The sequence below is a fragment of the Ovis canadensis genome, chromosome 1 (genome assembly GCF_042477335.2).
Source record: "Ovis canadensis isolate MfBH-ARS-UI-01 breed Bighorn chromosome 1, ARS-UI_OviCan_v2, whole genome shotgun sequence".
In the NCBI taxonomy this organism is placed as follows: Eukaryota; Metazoa; Chordata; class Mammalia; order Artiodactyla; family Bovidae; genus Ovis; species Ovis canadensis.
Window position 1 is genome coordinate 86,421,063 of NC_091245.1, and position 18,849 is coordinate 86,439,911.

Below are 18,849 nucleotides of genomic sequence, written 5' to 3' on the forward strand. Positions count from 1 at the left end.
TTTCACTTTATTAAGTGCTGCTTTTCAGAGTTGTACATTGGCTCTTCCTGATCTCAGAATGTTGCAGTGATCCAGTGCTCAGTCCTCAGACCTCTTCTCTATATACACCTAGGGGATCTCATCCAATATCAAAGCTTTGCATATATAATGCTGATGATATACAACTCTAACCCTGACATCTCCAACCCTGACATCTCCTCAGAGATTCAGGCTCAAATACAAAACTACTATTTGATATATCCACTTGGATGTTTAAAAGAAACCTCCAATGTCCACACTAAGAATTCTTTATTAACCACTTATCCTACCTCACTACTCTCCAATTCTGCCTGATTCTAGCAAACAGCACCATTATCCATTCATTTTTTCAAACTGAAAATACTGGACTCATTCTTGACTTCCTCTTATACCTCACAGTACAAATCCAATTAACCAATGAATCCTATCAGCATTACTTTCAAAATTTATCACTGTAGTAAATTCTATAGTGCACTGCCCACCAGTCCCCCTCATGACTGAGAGTAGCTGTCAGTATTAACTGACAGCTCTCAGTTGAGTCCCTCCCTTTATGTCACCCTGGGCTGAAAAGATTCACCTTGCCTAAAGTCATTCCCTAGGAGCAACCCATGTTGAATAAATGGGGGAAGGGGTGAAGGAGGCAGGGGACAGGTAACAAAAGGCCTGGTCTTCCTGCCTCAAGATGGGACAACTCTTTTCTTTAATATTTATTTGTTGCTTTATTTGGCTGCAGGAGATCTTTGATCTTTCAGACTCTCTAGCTGCAGTGCGCAGGCTTAGTTGCTCCGCAGCATGTAGGATCTTAGTTCCCTGACAGGGATCAAACCCACAGTCCCCATACTGCATGGTGGATTCATAACCACTGGGCAACCAGGGAAGTCCCAAGATATGACACTTCTTAAGGGCCTATGTAATAACTCCCTCCTTGAGATATTTGACTCACATTGGCTCCCAGGGAACTCTTAAGATCCAGAGCTCCTCTTGAATTGTCTGAAGCCTCTGTTGTAATTCTATCACAGTTCAACTTCTCCCTCTGTCCAGTCCTGCTTATGCCAGGTACTGTCAGGTACCTGCTCTCAGGTACTGTCCCTAGGAGCACTTCCCAGTAAACTTCTCAAGAATGAATCTGAGTAGTAGAGGCAGTTCTCATGGAATACAACCTATGGCAGCTGGTACCACAAATGGTCTTAGGAAGCTTACTGTGCATGAAACACCATCACTGGTGGTAGATGATTAACTGGGATGGGAAGAGAATGCACTGGTTAATTATAAAAACTATATAACTGGATGGATGTTGATGGAAGCATGACTGCACTAGAGAAAAACAATGAAAGGCTGAGAATAATACAGCACCAAAAATGGGGTATATACATACCATGGAATATTAATCAGCCTTAAAAAGGAAAGATTCTAACATATGCTACAACATGGAGGGAAGTGAAGTGAAGTGAAAGTCGCTCAGTTGTGTCTGACTAACCCCACAGACTATACAGTGAATGGAATTCTGTAGGCCAGAATACTGGAGTGGGTAGCTGTTCCCTTCTCCAGGGGATGTTCCCAACCCAGGAATCAAATCCAGGTCTCCCACTTTGCAGGCAGATTCTTTACCAGCTGAGCCACCAGGGAAGATACATGGATGGATGGTGAGAATATTATGCTAAGTGAAGTCAGCCAGTCACAAAAAGACAAACACTGTATGATTCCACTTCCGTGAGAGACACAGAGTCATCAGAATCATAGAGACAAAAAATAGAATGGTGACTGTCAAGGCCAGGAAGAAGGAGGGAATGAGGAGTTACTGTTTAATGGGTATAGAATTTCCATTTTAAAGATGAAAGAGTTCCTGAAATGGACAGTGGTGATAATTGCACAAATGAATATTATTATTAAATGCATTTAATATAATTAAATATTAAGTGCATTTAATATAAATTAAATACAAACATGAACAAAGCTAGTGGAAGTGATGGGATTCCAGTTGAGCTATTTCAAATCCTAAAAGATGATGCTGTGAAAGTGCTACACTCAATATGTCAGCAATTTGGAAAACTCGGCAGTGGCCACAGGACTGAAAAAGGTCAGTTTTCATTCCAATCCCAAAGAAAGGCAATGACAAAATATGCTCAAACTACCATATAATTGTACTCATCTCACACACTAGTAAAGTAATACTCAAAATTCTCCAAACCAGGCTTCAGCAATACGTGAACCGTGAACTTCCAGATGTTCAAGCTAGTTTTAGAAAAGACAGAGGAACCAGAAATCAATCACCAACAACCACTGGATCATCAAAAAAGCAAGAGAGTTCCAGAAAAACATCTATTTCTGCCTTATTGACTATGCCAAAGTCTTTGTGTGGATCACAATAAGCTGTGGAAAATTCTGAAAGAGATGGGAATACCAGACCACCTGACCTGCCTCTGGAGAAATCTGTATGCAGGTCAGGAAGCAACAGTTAGAACTGGACATGGAACAACAGACTGGTTCCAAATAGGAAAAGGAGTACGTCAAGGCTGTATATTGTCACCCTGCTTATTTAACTTATATGCAGAGTACATCATGAGAAACGCTGGGCTGGAGGAAGCACAGGCTAGAATCAAGATTGCCAGGAGAAATATCAATCACCACAGATATGCAGATGACACCACCCTTATGGCAGAAAGTGAAGAAGAACTAAAGAGTCTCTTGATGAAAGCTAAAGAGGAGAGTGAAAAAGTTGGCTTAAAGCTCAACATTCAGAAAACGAAGATCATGGCATCTCGTCCCATCGCTTCATGGCAAATAGATGGGGAAACAGTGGAATCAGTGTCTGACTTTATTTTGGGGGGCTCCAAAATCACTGCAGATGGTGACTGCAGCCATGAAATTAAAAGACACTTCCTCCTTGGAAGAAAATTATGGCCAACCTAGAGAGTATATAAAAAAGCAGAGACATTACTTTGTCAACAAAGGTCCATCTAGTCAAGGCAATGGTTTTTCCAGTAGTCATGTATGGATGTGAGAATTGGACTATAGAGAAAGCTGAGGGCCAAAGAATGGATGCTTTTGAACTGCGGTGGTGGAGAAGAATCTTGAGAGTCCCTTGGACTACAAGGAGATCCAACCAGTCCATCCTAAAGGAGATCAGTCCTGGGTGTTCATTGGAAGGACTGATGTTGAAGCTGAAACACCAATATTTGGCCACCTGATATGAAGAGTTGAATTTGAAAAAACCCTGATGCTGGGAAAGATTGAGGGCAGGAGAAGGGGATGACAGAGGATGAGATGGTTGGATGGCATCACCGACTCAATGGACATGAGTTTGGGTAAATTCCAGCAGTTGGTGGTGGACAGAGAGGCCTGGTGTGCACAGTTCATGGGGTCGCAAAGAGTCAGACATGACTGAGTGATTGAACTGAACTGAATATAAAAATGTATTTTATACCCATTTGAATGCAGAGTTCCAAAGAACAGCAAAGAGAGATAAGAAAGCCTTCCTCAGTGATCAATGCACAAAGCAAACTAATAGAGGAAAACAATGGAATGGGAAAGACTAGAGATCTCTTCAAGAAAATTATAGATACCAAGGGAACATTTCATACAAAGATGGGCACAATAAAGGACAGAAATGGTATGGACCTAACAGAAGCAGAAGATATTAAGAAAAGGTAGCAAGAATACACAGAAGTATACAAAAAAGATCTTCATGACCAAGAAAACCACGATGGTATTGAAGAGGAAAAGTAATTTTACATAACCTCCTGCTCATTCTGCCTTTGTAACTCAGCTTGCTCCTTACAAAGTCTGGATCACGTAGGTCATGTAGTCTCAGAAAGTGGGGACTTCAAATACTAGGAACTGGAGCTTATCTCACTCACCCTTGTCCTGCTCTTTGAAATTCCCAGCCTCTGCAAACCTGCTTAAATATTTCCTGTCCGTGTAAAGGTCAGGCATCCCCTTCCCGTCTTGACTACTCTTCCTGCACTCATGAAATCCCTTAGTTTAAACCAGCCTATTAGCAGCTAGTGTTGCCAACTATAGTCTGTCTATAAAAACTCTGTAACCTCTTTGTTTGGGGCTCAAAGCTTGGAGTGTTAACTCCCCTGGGCCCGCAGGCATAAAAACCTGAGTTCTCCAACTCTCTGAGTGTTTTGCTTGGTTTCTCATTACTGGTCTCTGCAACAGTGTGATCACTCACCTAGAGCCAGACATCCTGGAATGCAAAGTTAAGTGGGCCTTAGAACGGATCACTACAAACAAAGTTAGTGAACGTGATGGAATTCCACTTGAGCTATTTCAAATCTTAAAAGATGATGCTGTGAAAGTGCAGCACTCAATATGCCAGCAAATTTAGAAACTCAGCAGTGGCCACAGGACTGTAAAAGTCGATTTTCATTCCAATCCCAAAGAAAGGAAATACCAAAGAATTTTCAAACTACTGCACAATTGCACTCATCTCACATGCTAACAAAGAAATGCTCAAAATCCTCCAAACCAGGCTTGAACAGTACGTGAATTGCAAGCTTCCAGATGTTCAAGCTGGATTTAGAAAAGGCAGAGGAACCAGAGATCAAATTGCCAACATCCGTTGGATCATAGAAAAAGCAAGAGAGTTCCTGAAAAACATCTACTTCTGCTTCATTGACTATGCCAAAGCCTTTGACTGTGTGGATCACAACAAAATGTGGAAAATTCTTAAAGAGATGGGAATATCAGACCACCTTACCTGCCTCCTGAAAACTCTGTATGCAGGTCAAGAAGCAACAGTTAGAACTGAACATAGTAAAACAGACTGGTTCCAAATCCGGAAAGGAGTACGTCAAGGCTGCATATTGTCACCCTGTTTATTTAACATATGCAAAGTACATCATGTGAAATGTCAGGCTGGATGAAACACAAGCTAGAATCAAGACTGTTGGGAGAAATATCAATAACCTCAGATATGCAGATGACACCACCCTATTGCAGAAAGTGAAGAAGAACTGAAGAGCCTCTTAATGAAAGTGAAAGATGAGAGTGAAAATGTTGGCTTAAAAGTTAACAGTCAGAAAACTGAGATCATGGCATCTGGTCCCATCACTTCATGGCAAATAGATAGGGAAACAATGGAAACAGTGAGAGACTTTATTTTGGTAGGGGGTGGGGCTCCAAAATCACTGCAGATGGTGACTGCAGCCATGAAATTAGAAGACGCTTGCTCCTTGGAAGAAAAGCTATGACCAACCTAGACAGCATATTTAAAAGAAGAGACGTTACTTTGCCAACAAAGGTCCGTCTAGTCAAAGCTATGGTTTTTCCAGTAGTCATGTATGGATGTGAGAATTAGACTATAAAGAAAGCTGCACACCGAAGAATTGATGCTTTGAATGGTAGTGTTGGAGAAGACTCTTGAGAGTCCCTTGGACTGCAAGGAGATCCAACCAGTCCATCCTAAAGGAAATCAGTCCTGAATATTCATTGGAAGGACTGATGCTGAAGCAGAAACTCCAATACTTTGGCCACCTGATGCAAAGAACTGACTCATCAGAAAAGACGCTGATGCTGGGAAAGATTGAGAGTAGGAGGAGAAAGACAACAAAGGATGAGATGGTTGGATGGCATCACCAACTCGATGGACATGAGTTTGAGTAAGCTCCAGGAGTTGGTGATGGACCAGGAAGTCTGGCATGCTGCAGTCTATGGGGTCACAAAGAGTCAGACACAACTGAGTGAACTGAACTGATTTAATACCACTGAACTGTACACTTAAAAGTGGTTTAAGATGCTAAATTTTATAATACATGAATTTTTATCACAATTTTAAAAGTCAGAAAAAAACCAATATCACTTCCCAACAGCAGAGATTAGTACTATCCCTAAAGACTTACTAAGAAATTCAGGGATGGTGGTCCCCACCACTTAATTCACTAGTATAAGCCCTACAAAAGCTAGGTGAGGAGAAGGATGACAGTGGACGACTTCAAACTCAACCAAGTAGCAGACAAGTCAACTGCAGCTCTAGATCCAGATGTGGTATTTACTAGAGCAGATTAACACAGCCTCAAGGACATAGCATATGGCCATTGATCTGATGAATGTACTGTTTTCCATTTACCAAGAAAGATAACCAGTTGACATTCACGTGGGAAGGGCAATAAATACATTTAAATCTCCCGCCTTCTGTCATAAAGGGATCTGGTCCAACTACACATTCATAGAACATCATGCTGGTCCTCTATATTGATGAAAACATGTTAAATGGACTTGGTAAACAAGAAGTAGCAATATGTTGGAAGCCTTGGTAAGATATCAGAGAAGGCAACGGCAACCCACTCCAGTACTCTTGCCTGGAAAATCCCAAGGACAGCAGAGCCTGGTGGGCTGCCGTCTATGGGGTCACACAGAATCGGACAAAACTGAAGCAACTTAGCAGCAGCAGCAGCAGTTGGTAAGATAAATGCCTCCAGAGAATGAGAAATAATAAAGTCAATAAAGATTCAGGGGTCTACCACATCAATTAAGTATTTCCATAACCAGTGGTCTGGGGTATGTCAGGATATGTCCCACCACCACCACCAAAATAAAGGGGAAATGACTGAATCTCATACCTCCCTAAGAGGGAAACCAACATCTGAGGCTTCTGAGTTCTGGAGGTAATATATTTCAAAACTGAGAAAACTGCTCTGACTCACTTTTGAGAAACAGGAAAGGCTAACAGCATTCTATGGGGACCATAATGGGCAAGAGCTCTTCAACAGCTATAGAGCAAGTGGCCCTGCCTCTTGGGCTACCTGACCCAGCAGACTCTATGGTATTGAAAGTATCAGAAGTATGAAAAGATACTATAAGAAGTTTATAGTGAGCCCCCAAAGGAGAGTCTGCAGGAGAAAACTGTAACAGTTCCTGACATGCTATGGGACCCTGATAGAAACAGAGTCCTTAAATATGGGACTTCAAATGATTACCCAGGGCTTCCCTGGTGGCTCGGTGGTGAAGAATTTGCCTGCCAATGCAGGAGACATGGGTTTGATCCCTGGACCAGGAAGGAGGAGCCCACATGCCACAGAGCAACTGAGTCCAGGCACCACAACTATTCAGCCAGTGCTCTAGAGCCCAGGAACTGCAACTACCGGAGCCCAGGTGCCCTAGAGCCCATGCTCTGCAACAAGAGAAGCCACTGCAACTAGAAGCCTGCGCACCACAACTAGAGAGTAGCCCCCACTCGCTGCAACTAGGGAAAAGCCCACGCAGCAATGAAGACCTAGCACAGCCAAAATCAATATAAATGTAAAAAAATATGTTAAAAAATAATAGCAAAATTAAATTAAAATGAACACACAGCCATGGTTGACTATCATGAGTTGGGTTCTATCAGACTCACCAAATCATAAGTTTTGGTGAGTCCAGGAGCAACCTCCATAATGGAAGAGAACACCTGAGATCAAGCATAAGCAGAACCAGAGTGCAAACAAAACAAAGAATGGTTCCGATCTCCACACTTCATCACTGTTATACCATCACCTCTCCTTAAACTCATTCCTATAAATACATGGAAGTTCATTATTACCAGCCAACACAGGTGGAAAAAGGATGAGCTTGGTCCTTGGATGGGTTTCTGAGCCTGTGAATGCAAATCGAAAATAGCTTGATGTGCACTATAATACCACTCAAGAACAGTCCAGAAAGACAGCAATAAGGGGAGAGAGAGAAGAATGTCAAGTTGTGTACCTGACCATTCACTTTATGTAGAAAGAGAAGTAGACAGAAATAACAATGTATAGAGACTTGTGGACAGTGATGAGTAGCTTGTTTGGATGATTAGTAGCCTGGCAAGAAAAAGATTAAAAGATCAGAGACACAGAGGTCTGGGGAATATGCATGAGGATAGATCTATGGAAGTGAAAATATTTTCATTTTGTACAGTTGCTACTGTGGAAGAGGTACAAAATAACCAAGCAGATACAGTGACCCAGCCAGCTGAAGTCAGCCAGACTCTCTCATCAGCTGACATATGAACAGCTGTGCTGACATAGCAGACTCAGGGATAGAACAGCCATGGTGGTGGAAACAGACGCCATCCATGGATGCATGGATGCACAGGACCTCCCTGGTGGCTCAGACGGTAAAGCATCTGCCTACAATGTGGGAGACCCACGTTCGATCCCTGGGTTGGGAAGATCCTCTGGAGAAGGAAATGGCAACCCACTCCAGTACTCTTGCCTGGAAAATCCGACGGACAGAGGAGCCTGGTAGGCTACAGTCCATGGGTCACAAAGAGTCAGACACGACTGAGCAACTGAACTTTTTTTCTTTCTTTTCTTTCATGGATGCATATCCATCGGTATGGGTTCCACTTTCCAAGCCTAATATCGCTACTGATGCTTCCAAATGCCCAACCTACTGCCACCAGACACCAAAGCAAACATCATCCTTTCAGGGAACCTACCAGCCACTGAGCAGCAAGTCCATTACCCTGAAGCTATTCTACCCTGAAAGTGTTTCATCTTCACTTGAATTGACACACTCTAAGTATGTGTTTGCCTTACTTGCCTGCAAAGCCTCAGCTGGCAGGACAATCCAACAGTAAAGGGTGTTTGATTTCACAACATGTGTATATAGAGTACACTGCATTGGACCAAATGTCCTATTATACTCCAAAGGGGCCATGTAATGATAACAGGACCCACCAGGCCTATCACATAGAGCACTAACCAGAAGCTGCTGGCCTGCTGTACAGACAAAACAAGTAAGTAGTGTTCTTCCAAGTGAGGGCTTAAAAGTAATACCTTTCATGAATGGCATCCCATTTTCAAAGACACAGTATACATACTAAAGCAGTATTCATGTTAATGTTCCTATATTCCTACCACTCCTCTCTGATTCCTACCTCTCTCTAAGGTTTATTCTCTGATATCCCTTCTTGGGTATGCAGAAGCCTAACACACTTGACAGATTGAGGTACAGGGTCCTAGAATTCTGGCTTACCAGAGACTGTCCTAAGAGACAGGATCCAGGGACAAAAGGAAATTAAAGTCAAGGAAATGGCTTGCTTGGCATCAATCTGAAAAGACTAAGCACTGGGAGGATATAGGATTGAGATGAGATAATCAAACCAGAGCAATACATTTTTGGAGTATAGAACTCAAGGAACTTCCTGAGCCATGGGAATGATTTGGACCTCTAATACAGACAAACATACACACACACAGACACACATACACACACATCTCACTGGTAGAGAGCTGAACAAGTAGGTTAATATCAGAAGACTATTTTGCACTGGAAATGAGATGATTGTTTTCTCTTGGTATTCTGAAACTTCCAACTAAACAGTTTTTAAATAATCAAGTCAAGATTCATCTAGAGAAGAAAGGCATCCCTAATTTAGGCAAGGTACTAAAACAATCAGCTGAAGTGTAAACCCATGGATCAAGGTCTGACTCCCCATCAGTCTTTGGTGTGGGATCGCAGCTCTGGGAACCCAGGTGTGCCTGTCATTTGAAGAGAACTTGGAAAGCATGAATCGTGGGTGGCAAATGACTAGAAAAGATAATGTCATTGACACTTGCATTCGCAAAGGCTAATGAAGCCTGTGAAATTCTGTGCCAGTTCAGTAAATGGTGAATGAGTCACCAGAAACCCACTCAGTTCAGTTCAGTCACTCAGTCGTGTCAGACTCTTTGCAACCCCATGAATCGCAGCATGCCAGGCCTCCCTGTCCATCACCAACTCCCGGAGTTCACTCAGACTCACGTCCATCGAGTCAGTGATGCCATCCAACCATCTCATCCTCTGTCATCCCCTTCTCCTGCCCACAATCCCTCCCAGCATCACAGTCTTTTCCACTGAGTCAACTCTGCATGAGGTGGCCAAAGTACTGGAGTTTCAGCTTTAGCATCATTCCCTCCAAAGAAATCCCAGGGCTGATCTCCTTCAGAATGGACTGATTGGATCTCCTTGCCGTCCAAGGGACTCTCAAGAGTCATCTCCAACACCACAGTTCAAAAGCATCAATTCTTTGGTGCTCAGCTTTCTTCACAGTCCAACTCTCACATCCATACATGACCAGAGGAAAAACCATAGCCTTGACTAGACAGACCTTTGTTGGCCACGTAATGTCTCTGCTTTTCAATATGCTATCTAGGTTGGTCATAACTTTTCTTCTAAGGAGTAAGCGTCTTTTAATTTCATGGCTGCAGTCACCATCTGCAGTGATTTTGGAGCCCAAGAAAATAAAGTCTGACACTGCTTCCACTGTTTCCCCATCTATTTCCCATGAAGTGATGGGACCGGATGCCATGATCCTAGTTTTCTGAATGTTGAGCTTTAAGCCAACTTTTTCACTCTCCACTTTCACTTTCATCAAGAAGCTTTTTAGTTCCTCTTCACTTTCTGCCATAAGGGTGGTGTCATCTGCATATCTGAGGTGACTGATATTTCTCCCGGCAATCTTGATTTCAGTTTGTGCTTCTTCCAGCCCAGCATTTCTCATGATGTACTCTGCATACAAGCCAAATAAGCAGGGTAACAATATACAGCCTTGACATACTCCTTTTCTTATTTGGAACCTGTCTGTTGATCAGTTCAAACTGTTGCTTCCTGACCTGCATACAGGTTTCTCAAGAGGCAGGTCAGGTGGTCAGGTATTCCCATGTCTTTCAGAATTTTCCACAGTTTATTGTGGTCCACACAGTCCACTGGAAAGGGTCAGTTTTCATTCCAATCCCAAAGAACGGCAATGACATAGAATGCTCAATCTACTGCACAATTGTACTTATCTCATACACAGTGAGTGAGTGAGTGAAGTCGCTCAGTCTTGTCCGACTCTTTGGGACCCCATAGACTGTAGACTGTAGCCTATCAGGCTCCTCCATCCATGGGATTTTCCAGGCAAGAGTGCTGGAGTGGATTGCCATTTCCTTCTCCAGGGGATCTTCCCAACCCAGGAATCGAACCCGGGTCTCCCACATTGTAGGCAGACGCTTTACCGTCTGAGCCACCAGGGAATAACGCTCAAAATTCTCCAAGCCAGGCTTCAGCAATACATGAACCATGAACTTCCAAATGTTCAAGCTGTTTTTAGAAAAGGCAGAGGAACCAGAGATCAAATTGCCAACATCTGCTGGATCATCAAAAAAGCAAGAGAGTTCCAGAAAAACATCTATTTCTGCCTTATTGACTATGTCAAAGCCTTTGACTGTGTGGATCACAATCAACTGTGGAAAATTCTGAAAGAGATGGGAATACCTGACCACCTGACCTGCCTCTTGAGAAACCTATATGCAGGTCAGGAAGCAACAGTTAGAACTGGACATGGAACAACAGACTGGTTCCAAATAGGAAAAGGAGTAAGTCAAGGCTGTATATTGTCACCCTGCTTATTTAACTTCTATGCAGAGTACATCATGAGAAATGCTGGGCTAGAAGAAGCACAAGCTGGAATCAAGATTGCCGGGAGAAATATCAATCACGTCAGATATGCAGACGACACCACCCTTATGGCAGAAAGTGAAGAGGAACTAAAAAGCTTCTTGATGAAAGTGAAAGAGGAGAGTGGAAAAGTTGGCTTAAAGCTCAACATTCAGAAAACGAAGATCATGGCATCTGGTCCCATCACTTCATGGGAAATAGATGGGGAAACAGTGGAAACAGTGCCAGACTTTATTTTTGGGGGCTCCAAAATCATTGCAGATGGTGACTGCAGCCATGAAATTAAAAGATGCTTACTGCTTAGAAGAAAAGTTATGACCAACCTAGATAGCATATTGAAAAGCAGAGACATTACTTTGCCGACTAAGGTCCGTTTAGTCAAGGCAATGGTTTTTCCTGTGGTCATGTACGGATGTGAGAGTTGGACTGTGAAGAAAGCTGAGCACCAAAGAATTGATGCTTTTGAACTGTGGTGTTGGAGAAGACTCTTTAGAGTCCACTGGACTGCAAGGAGATCCAAACCAGTCCATTCTGAAGGAGATCAGTTCTGGGTGTTCTTTGGAAGGAATGATGCTAAAGCTGACACTCCAGTACTTTGGCCACCTCATGCAAAGAGTTGACTCATTGGAAGATTCTGATGCTGGGAGGGATTGGGGACAGGAGGAGATGGGGGCGACAGAGGATAAGATGGCTGGATGGCATCACTGACTCGATGGACGTGAGTCTGAGTGAACTCTGGGAGTTGGTGATGGACAGGGAGGCCTGGCGTCCTGCGATTCATGGAGTCGCAAAGAGTCGGACACTACTGAGCGACTGAACTGAACTGAACTGAACCCCATAGTAGGAATCAGCTTTCTCCCGTCTCTGGGAGCGAGTAAGGAAAACTTACTTGTTTTCACGATCCCCTGTTGCAGCAGTGGCCCCAATAAAGCCTTTCCTGAATTTCCTGACTGACCTCTTATCAATTTTTATTGATTAGGGAAACCCAAGAATCCTGGTCCATTAACACCTTTACCTTCTGCCCAGGACCTCTCCGGACAGGCGGGGCCACTCACCTTCTCCCGGGCAAAAGAGGGGTTCCAGTTTTTCAGGCCCTCTTGGAGCTCCAAGATGTCCACCACCCCGTCCCCGTTGTGGTCCAGGTATTGGAAAAGGTTCTTGTAGTGTAAGTGGTCTTCCTCGTCGGTGTGGCAGCTCGCCGCGGGCAGCACGAAGCCCCGCAGCCAGCGCAGCATGGTCCGGCCGGCGCTGCCCCGCGGCGGCGGGGACCGCAGGCCGCCTCTCCTCCTGGCCCCAGGGAGGGCGTCCCGCCGGCGGCCACGCCACCTGCCGCCTCCTCGACGCCGCAGCTGCTCAGGGTCCGCGCGGTCAGCCGGGCTGCCGCAACCGCCCGACTCAAGCCACCGCGATTCTCAGCCCCTGAGGCGGGAGGGTCCGCGCCAGTGGCTCTCGGGCGTCGCTTGAAAAGCCTCGTGGGGGAGGCCCTGGCCGGGACGCAGCGCGAGCGTCCGCCCTCCCAGAAGCTGGAAGCTGAGGCGCCAAACGCGGCGGCCGGGACCTCCCAAGCCTAAGTCGACCGCGAGCCGCGGAGAGCTCCGGAAGGAGGAAGAGCGCCTCCCTTGGGAGGGAAGAAGGCGTTCCTCTCCCGGGGCGGCACCTGAAGAGCGCTCCGGCGTCAAGGTTCTTCCCGGCAAACTCAATGCACCTGGGGCAGCGGGTCAGTGAGTTGCTCGACCTGCACCTCTGCTGAGAGCGCCCGGTGCCACCGCGTAGGTCATTGCTTTGCAGTCGGGACCCCGCTGACCCAGCGGAGGTAGAGCTAAAGAAGGTAGTCCTCCCCCTAGCAGCCTTCGTCTCTGTCTCTCTCTTCCCCTCCCTGGGAACCTGCGGTTGTTTCCAAGAACCTGTCTCCTCTTCACCTTCCACTTGTCTCCTGGATCCACTGCAGTCTCATCTCAGCCACCACCACCTACCTCACTGAACTTCCTCGTCACAGAATCCAGACGACACTAAAATGCTTGCTTTACTTAATCCCAGTTCTGTTTAAGACACTGCTGACCGCGCCCTCCATCCTGAAATATTTAACTTTTTACTTTGTCTTCGGCAGCATCACATATTTCTGCCATTCGTTATACTCTCTTACAGGCTCCCACAAAAAGAGCCTGAAATCATCTACAGTTGAGGCTGTACAGAATTGCAGTAGATAGGGTTGAGGGAGTAGGTAAAAACCTAGTTCCGTAATTTGTTGCATTGAAGCTTTGTACCCTCAATCCCTAGTCATATTCTTTGAAAGTCAATGGCATAATCTAATGACAAGCCCACCAGTGTTTTGAAAAGTTTTCTTATAAAATTCCACAGACCACAGAATAAAATTCACTTATTTTTCAAAATAACAGCTTGAGATGTTATTTATTCCATTTGTTATTAATAAGTGTTAAAGATATAAAAGTAAAGAACATTGAATCTGCTCTCATAGCAGCTCACCATCTAGTGTGCTCTAGGTATGTAAACAAATAAAATTCAACCTAAAAAACATATGCTTTATATTAGATATAAAGCATATATAAATAAAGATAACTGAGATGTGACTACACATGATAAAATACATGTTATTTAAATGAATGAGATTTAGGAATTAATAAACAGAAGGCTATTAATAAAGCTTTTAGAAAATATTCTAAGTAATAGGCATATGTAAATATTAAGGACTTTTTCTTTAAAAGATAATTAACTGTCAAAACCAAAATATATTGTGGAACTTATGTAGAAGTAAAATATATGACAGCAATAGGAAAAAGGATGGGAGAGGGGTCGTAGAAGTATACTACTAAAAGGTTCTCACATTATATGTGAGGTAGTATACATTTAAATCGGAGAAGGCAATGGCAGCCCACTCCAGTACTCTTGCCTGGAAAACCCCATGGATGGAGGATCCTGGTAAGCTGCAGTCCATGTGGTCTCAAAGAGTCGAAAACAATTGAGCGACTTCACTCTCACTTTTCACTTTCACACATTGGAGAAGGAAATAGCAACCCACTGCAATGTTCTTGCCTGGAGAATCCCAGGGACGGGGGAGCCTGGTAGGCTGCCGTCTATGGGGTCGCACAGAGTCGGACACGACTGAAGCAACTTAGCATACATTTAAAACTGCATGCTAGAAACCCTAGAGCAACCGTTGAAAAAAAATGGAAGTATAGCTAATAAACCAATAGAAGAGATAAAATAGTATACCAAAAAACACTGAATTAATACAAAAGAATGTAAGAGGGGAAAAGGAAAAAGAACAGTTGAGATAAGCAAAACAAGAAAGATGTGGGACTTAAAACCATTTCAATAATTATTCTATATGCTTCAATAAAAAGGCAGAGCAAACAAGACCCAACTATATACTTTCTAAAAAACTGAAATACAAAGATACAAATAGGTTAAAAGTAAATGGATGGACAAGGAAATACTTGAATACACTAATCTTGAGGAAGCTGGGATAGCTATATTAATATTAACCAAAGAAGACTTCAAGACAACAAAGGCATTTTATAATCTTAGGAGGGTTTATTCACCAAGATGGTATAACAATCATAAGGTATATGTAGCTAATAACAAAGCTTGAAATTACACAAAGTAAAAATGGACAGACTGAAAAGTGAAATAGGTACATCCACAATTAGAGCCAAACAATTGATAGAATGAGGAAACTGTCAATAGGGTATAAAATACTTCAGTAATATGATCAACATTATTTTCAACTGCACATGTAAAGTTAAAAGACTAAGGAAGATCATATGCTAGGCCATAAAGCAAGTCAATAACTTAAATGACTGAAATCATACAGAGTATTTCTTTGATCACAATAAAATTAAATTAGGAATCAATCACAAAAAGATAGTGAAGAATACACAAACACTTGGAAATTAAATGATTTACTTCTAAATAACACATGGGCCAAAGAAGAAATCACAGGAAAAATCAGAATATACTTTGAACTGAATGATAATGAAAGCATGTCAAAACATGTAGAATACAGCTAAACTAGTGCCTAGATTAACATCATGTCTTTAGATGTTTGTGTTAGAAAACAAGAAAAATTTAAATATGTGACTAAGGTTCTACTTAAAGAAATTATAAAAAGAAGAGCAAATTAATGCCAAATAAGTAGCAAGAAGGATTTTAAAGATTTGAAATCAATGAAATAAAAGACAATAAAGAGAATTAGTAAAAATTAAAAGCTATTTTCATGGAAAAAATAATAAAATTGATAAACCTCAACTAGACCAATAAAGAAAAAATATTACAAATATCAAGAAAATATCAGCTTCTGGTTAAAGATGGCAGGATCAAAGGACATGCACTCATCTTCTCCTGCGAGAGCACCAAAATTGCAACTAGCTGTTGAACAACCATTGACAGGAGGATGCTGGAACCCACCAAAAAGGATACCCCATGTCCAAAAACAAAGAAGCCACAGCAAGATGGTAGTAGGGGTGCAAACACAACAAAATCAAATCCCATACCCGCCAGGTGGATGACCCACAGACTGAAGAACAATAATACCAAAGAAGTTCTCACACTATTGTGAAGTTTCTGAACCCCACATCAAGCTTCCCAGCCTGGAGATCTGACAAAGGGACTGGGAATCCCCAGGGAATCTGTCCTTGAGCACCAGCAGGATTTTGATTAAAGGACTTCCAGAGGATTAGTGAAACAGAGACTCCAGTCTTGAGGAGCACAAACAAAATTTTACATGCACCAAGACCCAGAGGAGCAGTGACCCCACAGGAGACTGAACTGAAACTACCAGTTAGTGTTGCAGGGCTTCCTGTGGAGGCGTGGGGACGGGGGCACTGGAAGGTCCCCCTTGGCATAAACCCTCCTGTAGTTCGCCATTAACCCTACCACAGAGCCTGTAGACTCTAGGTCTGGGTTGCCTCAAGCCAAACATCTACTAGGGAGGGAGTGCAACCCCACACACCAGCAGATAATTGGATTAAAGCTTTACTGAACAAGGCCCTGCCCACCAGAGCAAGACTCAGTATTTCCAATCACCCGTCCCTCCCATCAGGAAGCTTACACAAGCCTCTCAGCCTCATCCATCAGAGGGCAGACAGAAGAAGCAAGAAGCACAGTCTCACAGCAGCTAAAACAAAAACCATATTACATAAAGTTAATCACAATGAAAAGGCAAAAAGTTATGTCCTAGATGAAGGGACAAGATAAAATCCCAGGAAGTGGAGACAGGCAGCCTTCCAGCAAAAGAATTCAGAATAATGATAGTGAAGATGATCCAGGATCTTCGGAAAAGAATGGAGGCAAAGATTGAGAAGCTACAAAAAATGTTTACCAATGACCTAGAAGGACTAAAGAACAAACAAACAGACATGAAAAATACACTAGAAGGAATCAGTAGCAGAATAACTGAGGGAGAAGAATGGATAAATGACCTGGATGACAAAATAGTGGAAATCACTGCCACAGAACAGAATATAGAAAAAAGAACAAAATGAAATGAAGCCAGCCTAAGAGACCTCTGAGACAACATTAAATGCACCAACATTCACATTATAGGGGCCCCAGAAGGAGAAGAGAGAGAGAAAGGACCTGAGAAAATATTTGAAGAGGTAATAGCTGAAAATTTCCCTAACATGGGAAAGGAAATCATCAACCAAGTCCAGAAAGCACAGAGACTCCCAGGAAGGATAACCCAAGGAGGAACACACCAAGACACATAGTAAACACACTACAAAAATTAAAGACAAGAGATAAAACATTAAAAGCAACAAGGGAAAAGTGACAAAAACATACAAGGGAACTCCCATCAGATTATCAGCTGATTTCTCAACAGAAACTCTACAAGCCAGAAGGGAGTGGCATGATATATTTAAAGTGATGAAAGAGAAGAACCTACAGCCAAGACTATGCTAATTCAGCAAGATTCTCATTCAGATATGATGGAGAAATCAAAAGCTTTCCAAACAAGCAAAAGTTAGGAGAATTCAGCACCACCAAACTAGCTTTACAACAAATGCTAAAGGAACTTCTCTAGGCAGGAAACACAAAAGGAAAAGACCTACAGAAAATAAACCCCAAACAATTAAGAAAATGGTAATAGGATCATACATATCAATAATTACCTTAAAATGGATTAAACGCACCAACCGAAAGACATAGACTGGCTGTGTGAATGAAAACATATGCATGTATGCAGTTCCACTTACCACATCACTTTGCTTGGCCAACCCCTCCCAAATTGTATGTAATTATTTTATATTGTTACGTTAATTATGTTCCCATTATGGCTTGCAATTATAATTATCTTTTGTTTTTTGTCTGGTTATTGATGGTGAAAACTGATAAACATCTTTTACTATTGTGACTATGTAACTATTTTTCACTTAATACCATTGTATCATGATTGGTCAACAGAAAAACAAGAGAACTCTATATCACCAAAACTAGGATCTAATAGAGAAACTTGTAATCACTTTTAAAAATCCAGATGCATATCAGAATTATCTTGAAATTTCTTGAAAAATACAAATGCTCAGGTATGGCATTTTCTCCAAGTGCCAGATATGTCTCTAACGAGCAGTCATGTTTAAAAACAACTGGACTTACGATGATCTTTTACCTAGCTTGTTCACTTTCTCTATTGCATATTCTGTGCTCCCGTTTCATTTAGTTTATGTTCTCCAATTTCTCCATCTCTCTTTTTTTGTTTTTGATGTTCTTTCTCAAGCCTTTGCCAAATGTAGTAGAAACGCTTTTTATACACACACACACACACAGCACACATACGTATTGTTGTTGTTCAGTCTCTCAGTCATGTCCGAATCTTTGCGACCCCATGGACTGCAGCACGCTAGGCTACTCTGTCCTTCACCATCTCCTGGAGCTTGCTCAAACTCATATCCATTGAGTTCATAATGCCATCCAACCATCTCATCCTCTGTCATCCCCTTCTCCTCCTGTCTTCAATCTTTGCCAGCATCAGGGTCTTTTCCAATGAGCCAGTTCTTCACATCAGGTGGCCAAAGTATTGGAGTTTCGGCTCCTGCATCTGTCCTTCCAATGAATATTCAGGATTGATTTCCTTTAGGATTGACTGCTTTGATCATCTTGCAGTCCAAAGGACTCTCAAGAGTCTTCTCCAACACCATAGTTCAAAAGCATCAATTCTTCAGCACTCAGCCGCCTTTATGATCCAATTCTCACATCCATACATGACCCCTAGAAAAACCATAGTTGTGACTGGACAGACCTTTGTTGGCAAAGTAATGTCTGTTTTATAATACGCTCTCTGGGTTTGTCACAGCTTTTCTTCCAAGGAGAAAAAAATTAAATTATTTTAATTTCATGGCTGCAGTCACTATCTGCCGTGATTCTGTAGCCCAGGAAAATAAAGTCTGTCACTGTTTCCATTGTATCCAAGTCTATTTGCCATGAAGT

The 18,849-nt window shown here is 42.6% G+C and overlaps 1 protein-coding gene across 2 annotated transcripts in view; it reads right to left on the reverse strand.

Annotated features, from left to right (window-relative positions):
- LOC138445354 (mitochondrial adenyl nucleotide antiporter SLC25A24-like) overlaps positions 1-12,641 on the reverse strand; it is an 86,312-nt gene extending 73,671 nt beyond the window's left edge. The window contains exons 1-2 of one of the 2 annotated variants that reach the window (XM_069599294.1): positions 12,462-12,641; positions 2,896-2,901 (exon numbers count right to left, since the gene is read on the reverse strand). In XM_069599294.1, the coding sequence (XP_069455395.1) occupies positions 2,896-2,901; positions 12,462-12,641 (186 nt within the window). The remainder of the gene's footprint in view (positions 1-2,895; positions 2,902-12,461) is intronic. The other variant, XM_069599284.1, reaches the window with a different exon arrangement.
- Positions 12,642-18,849: the final 6,208 nt, after the last annotated feature.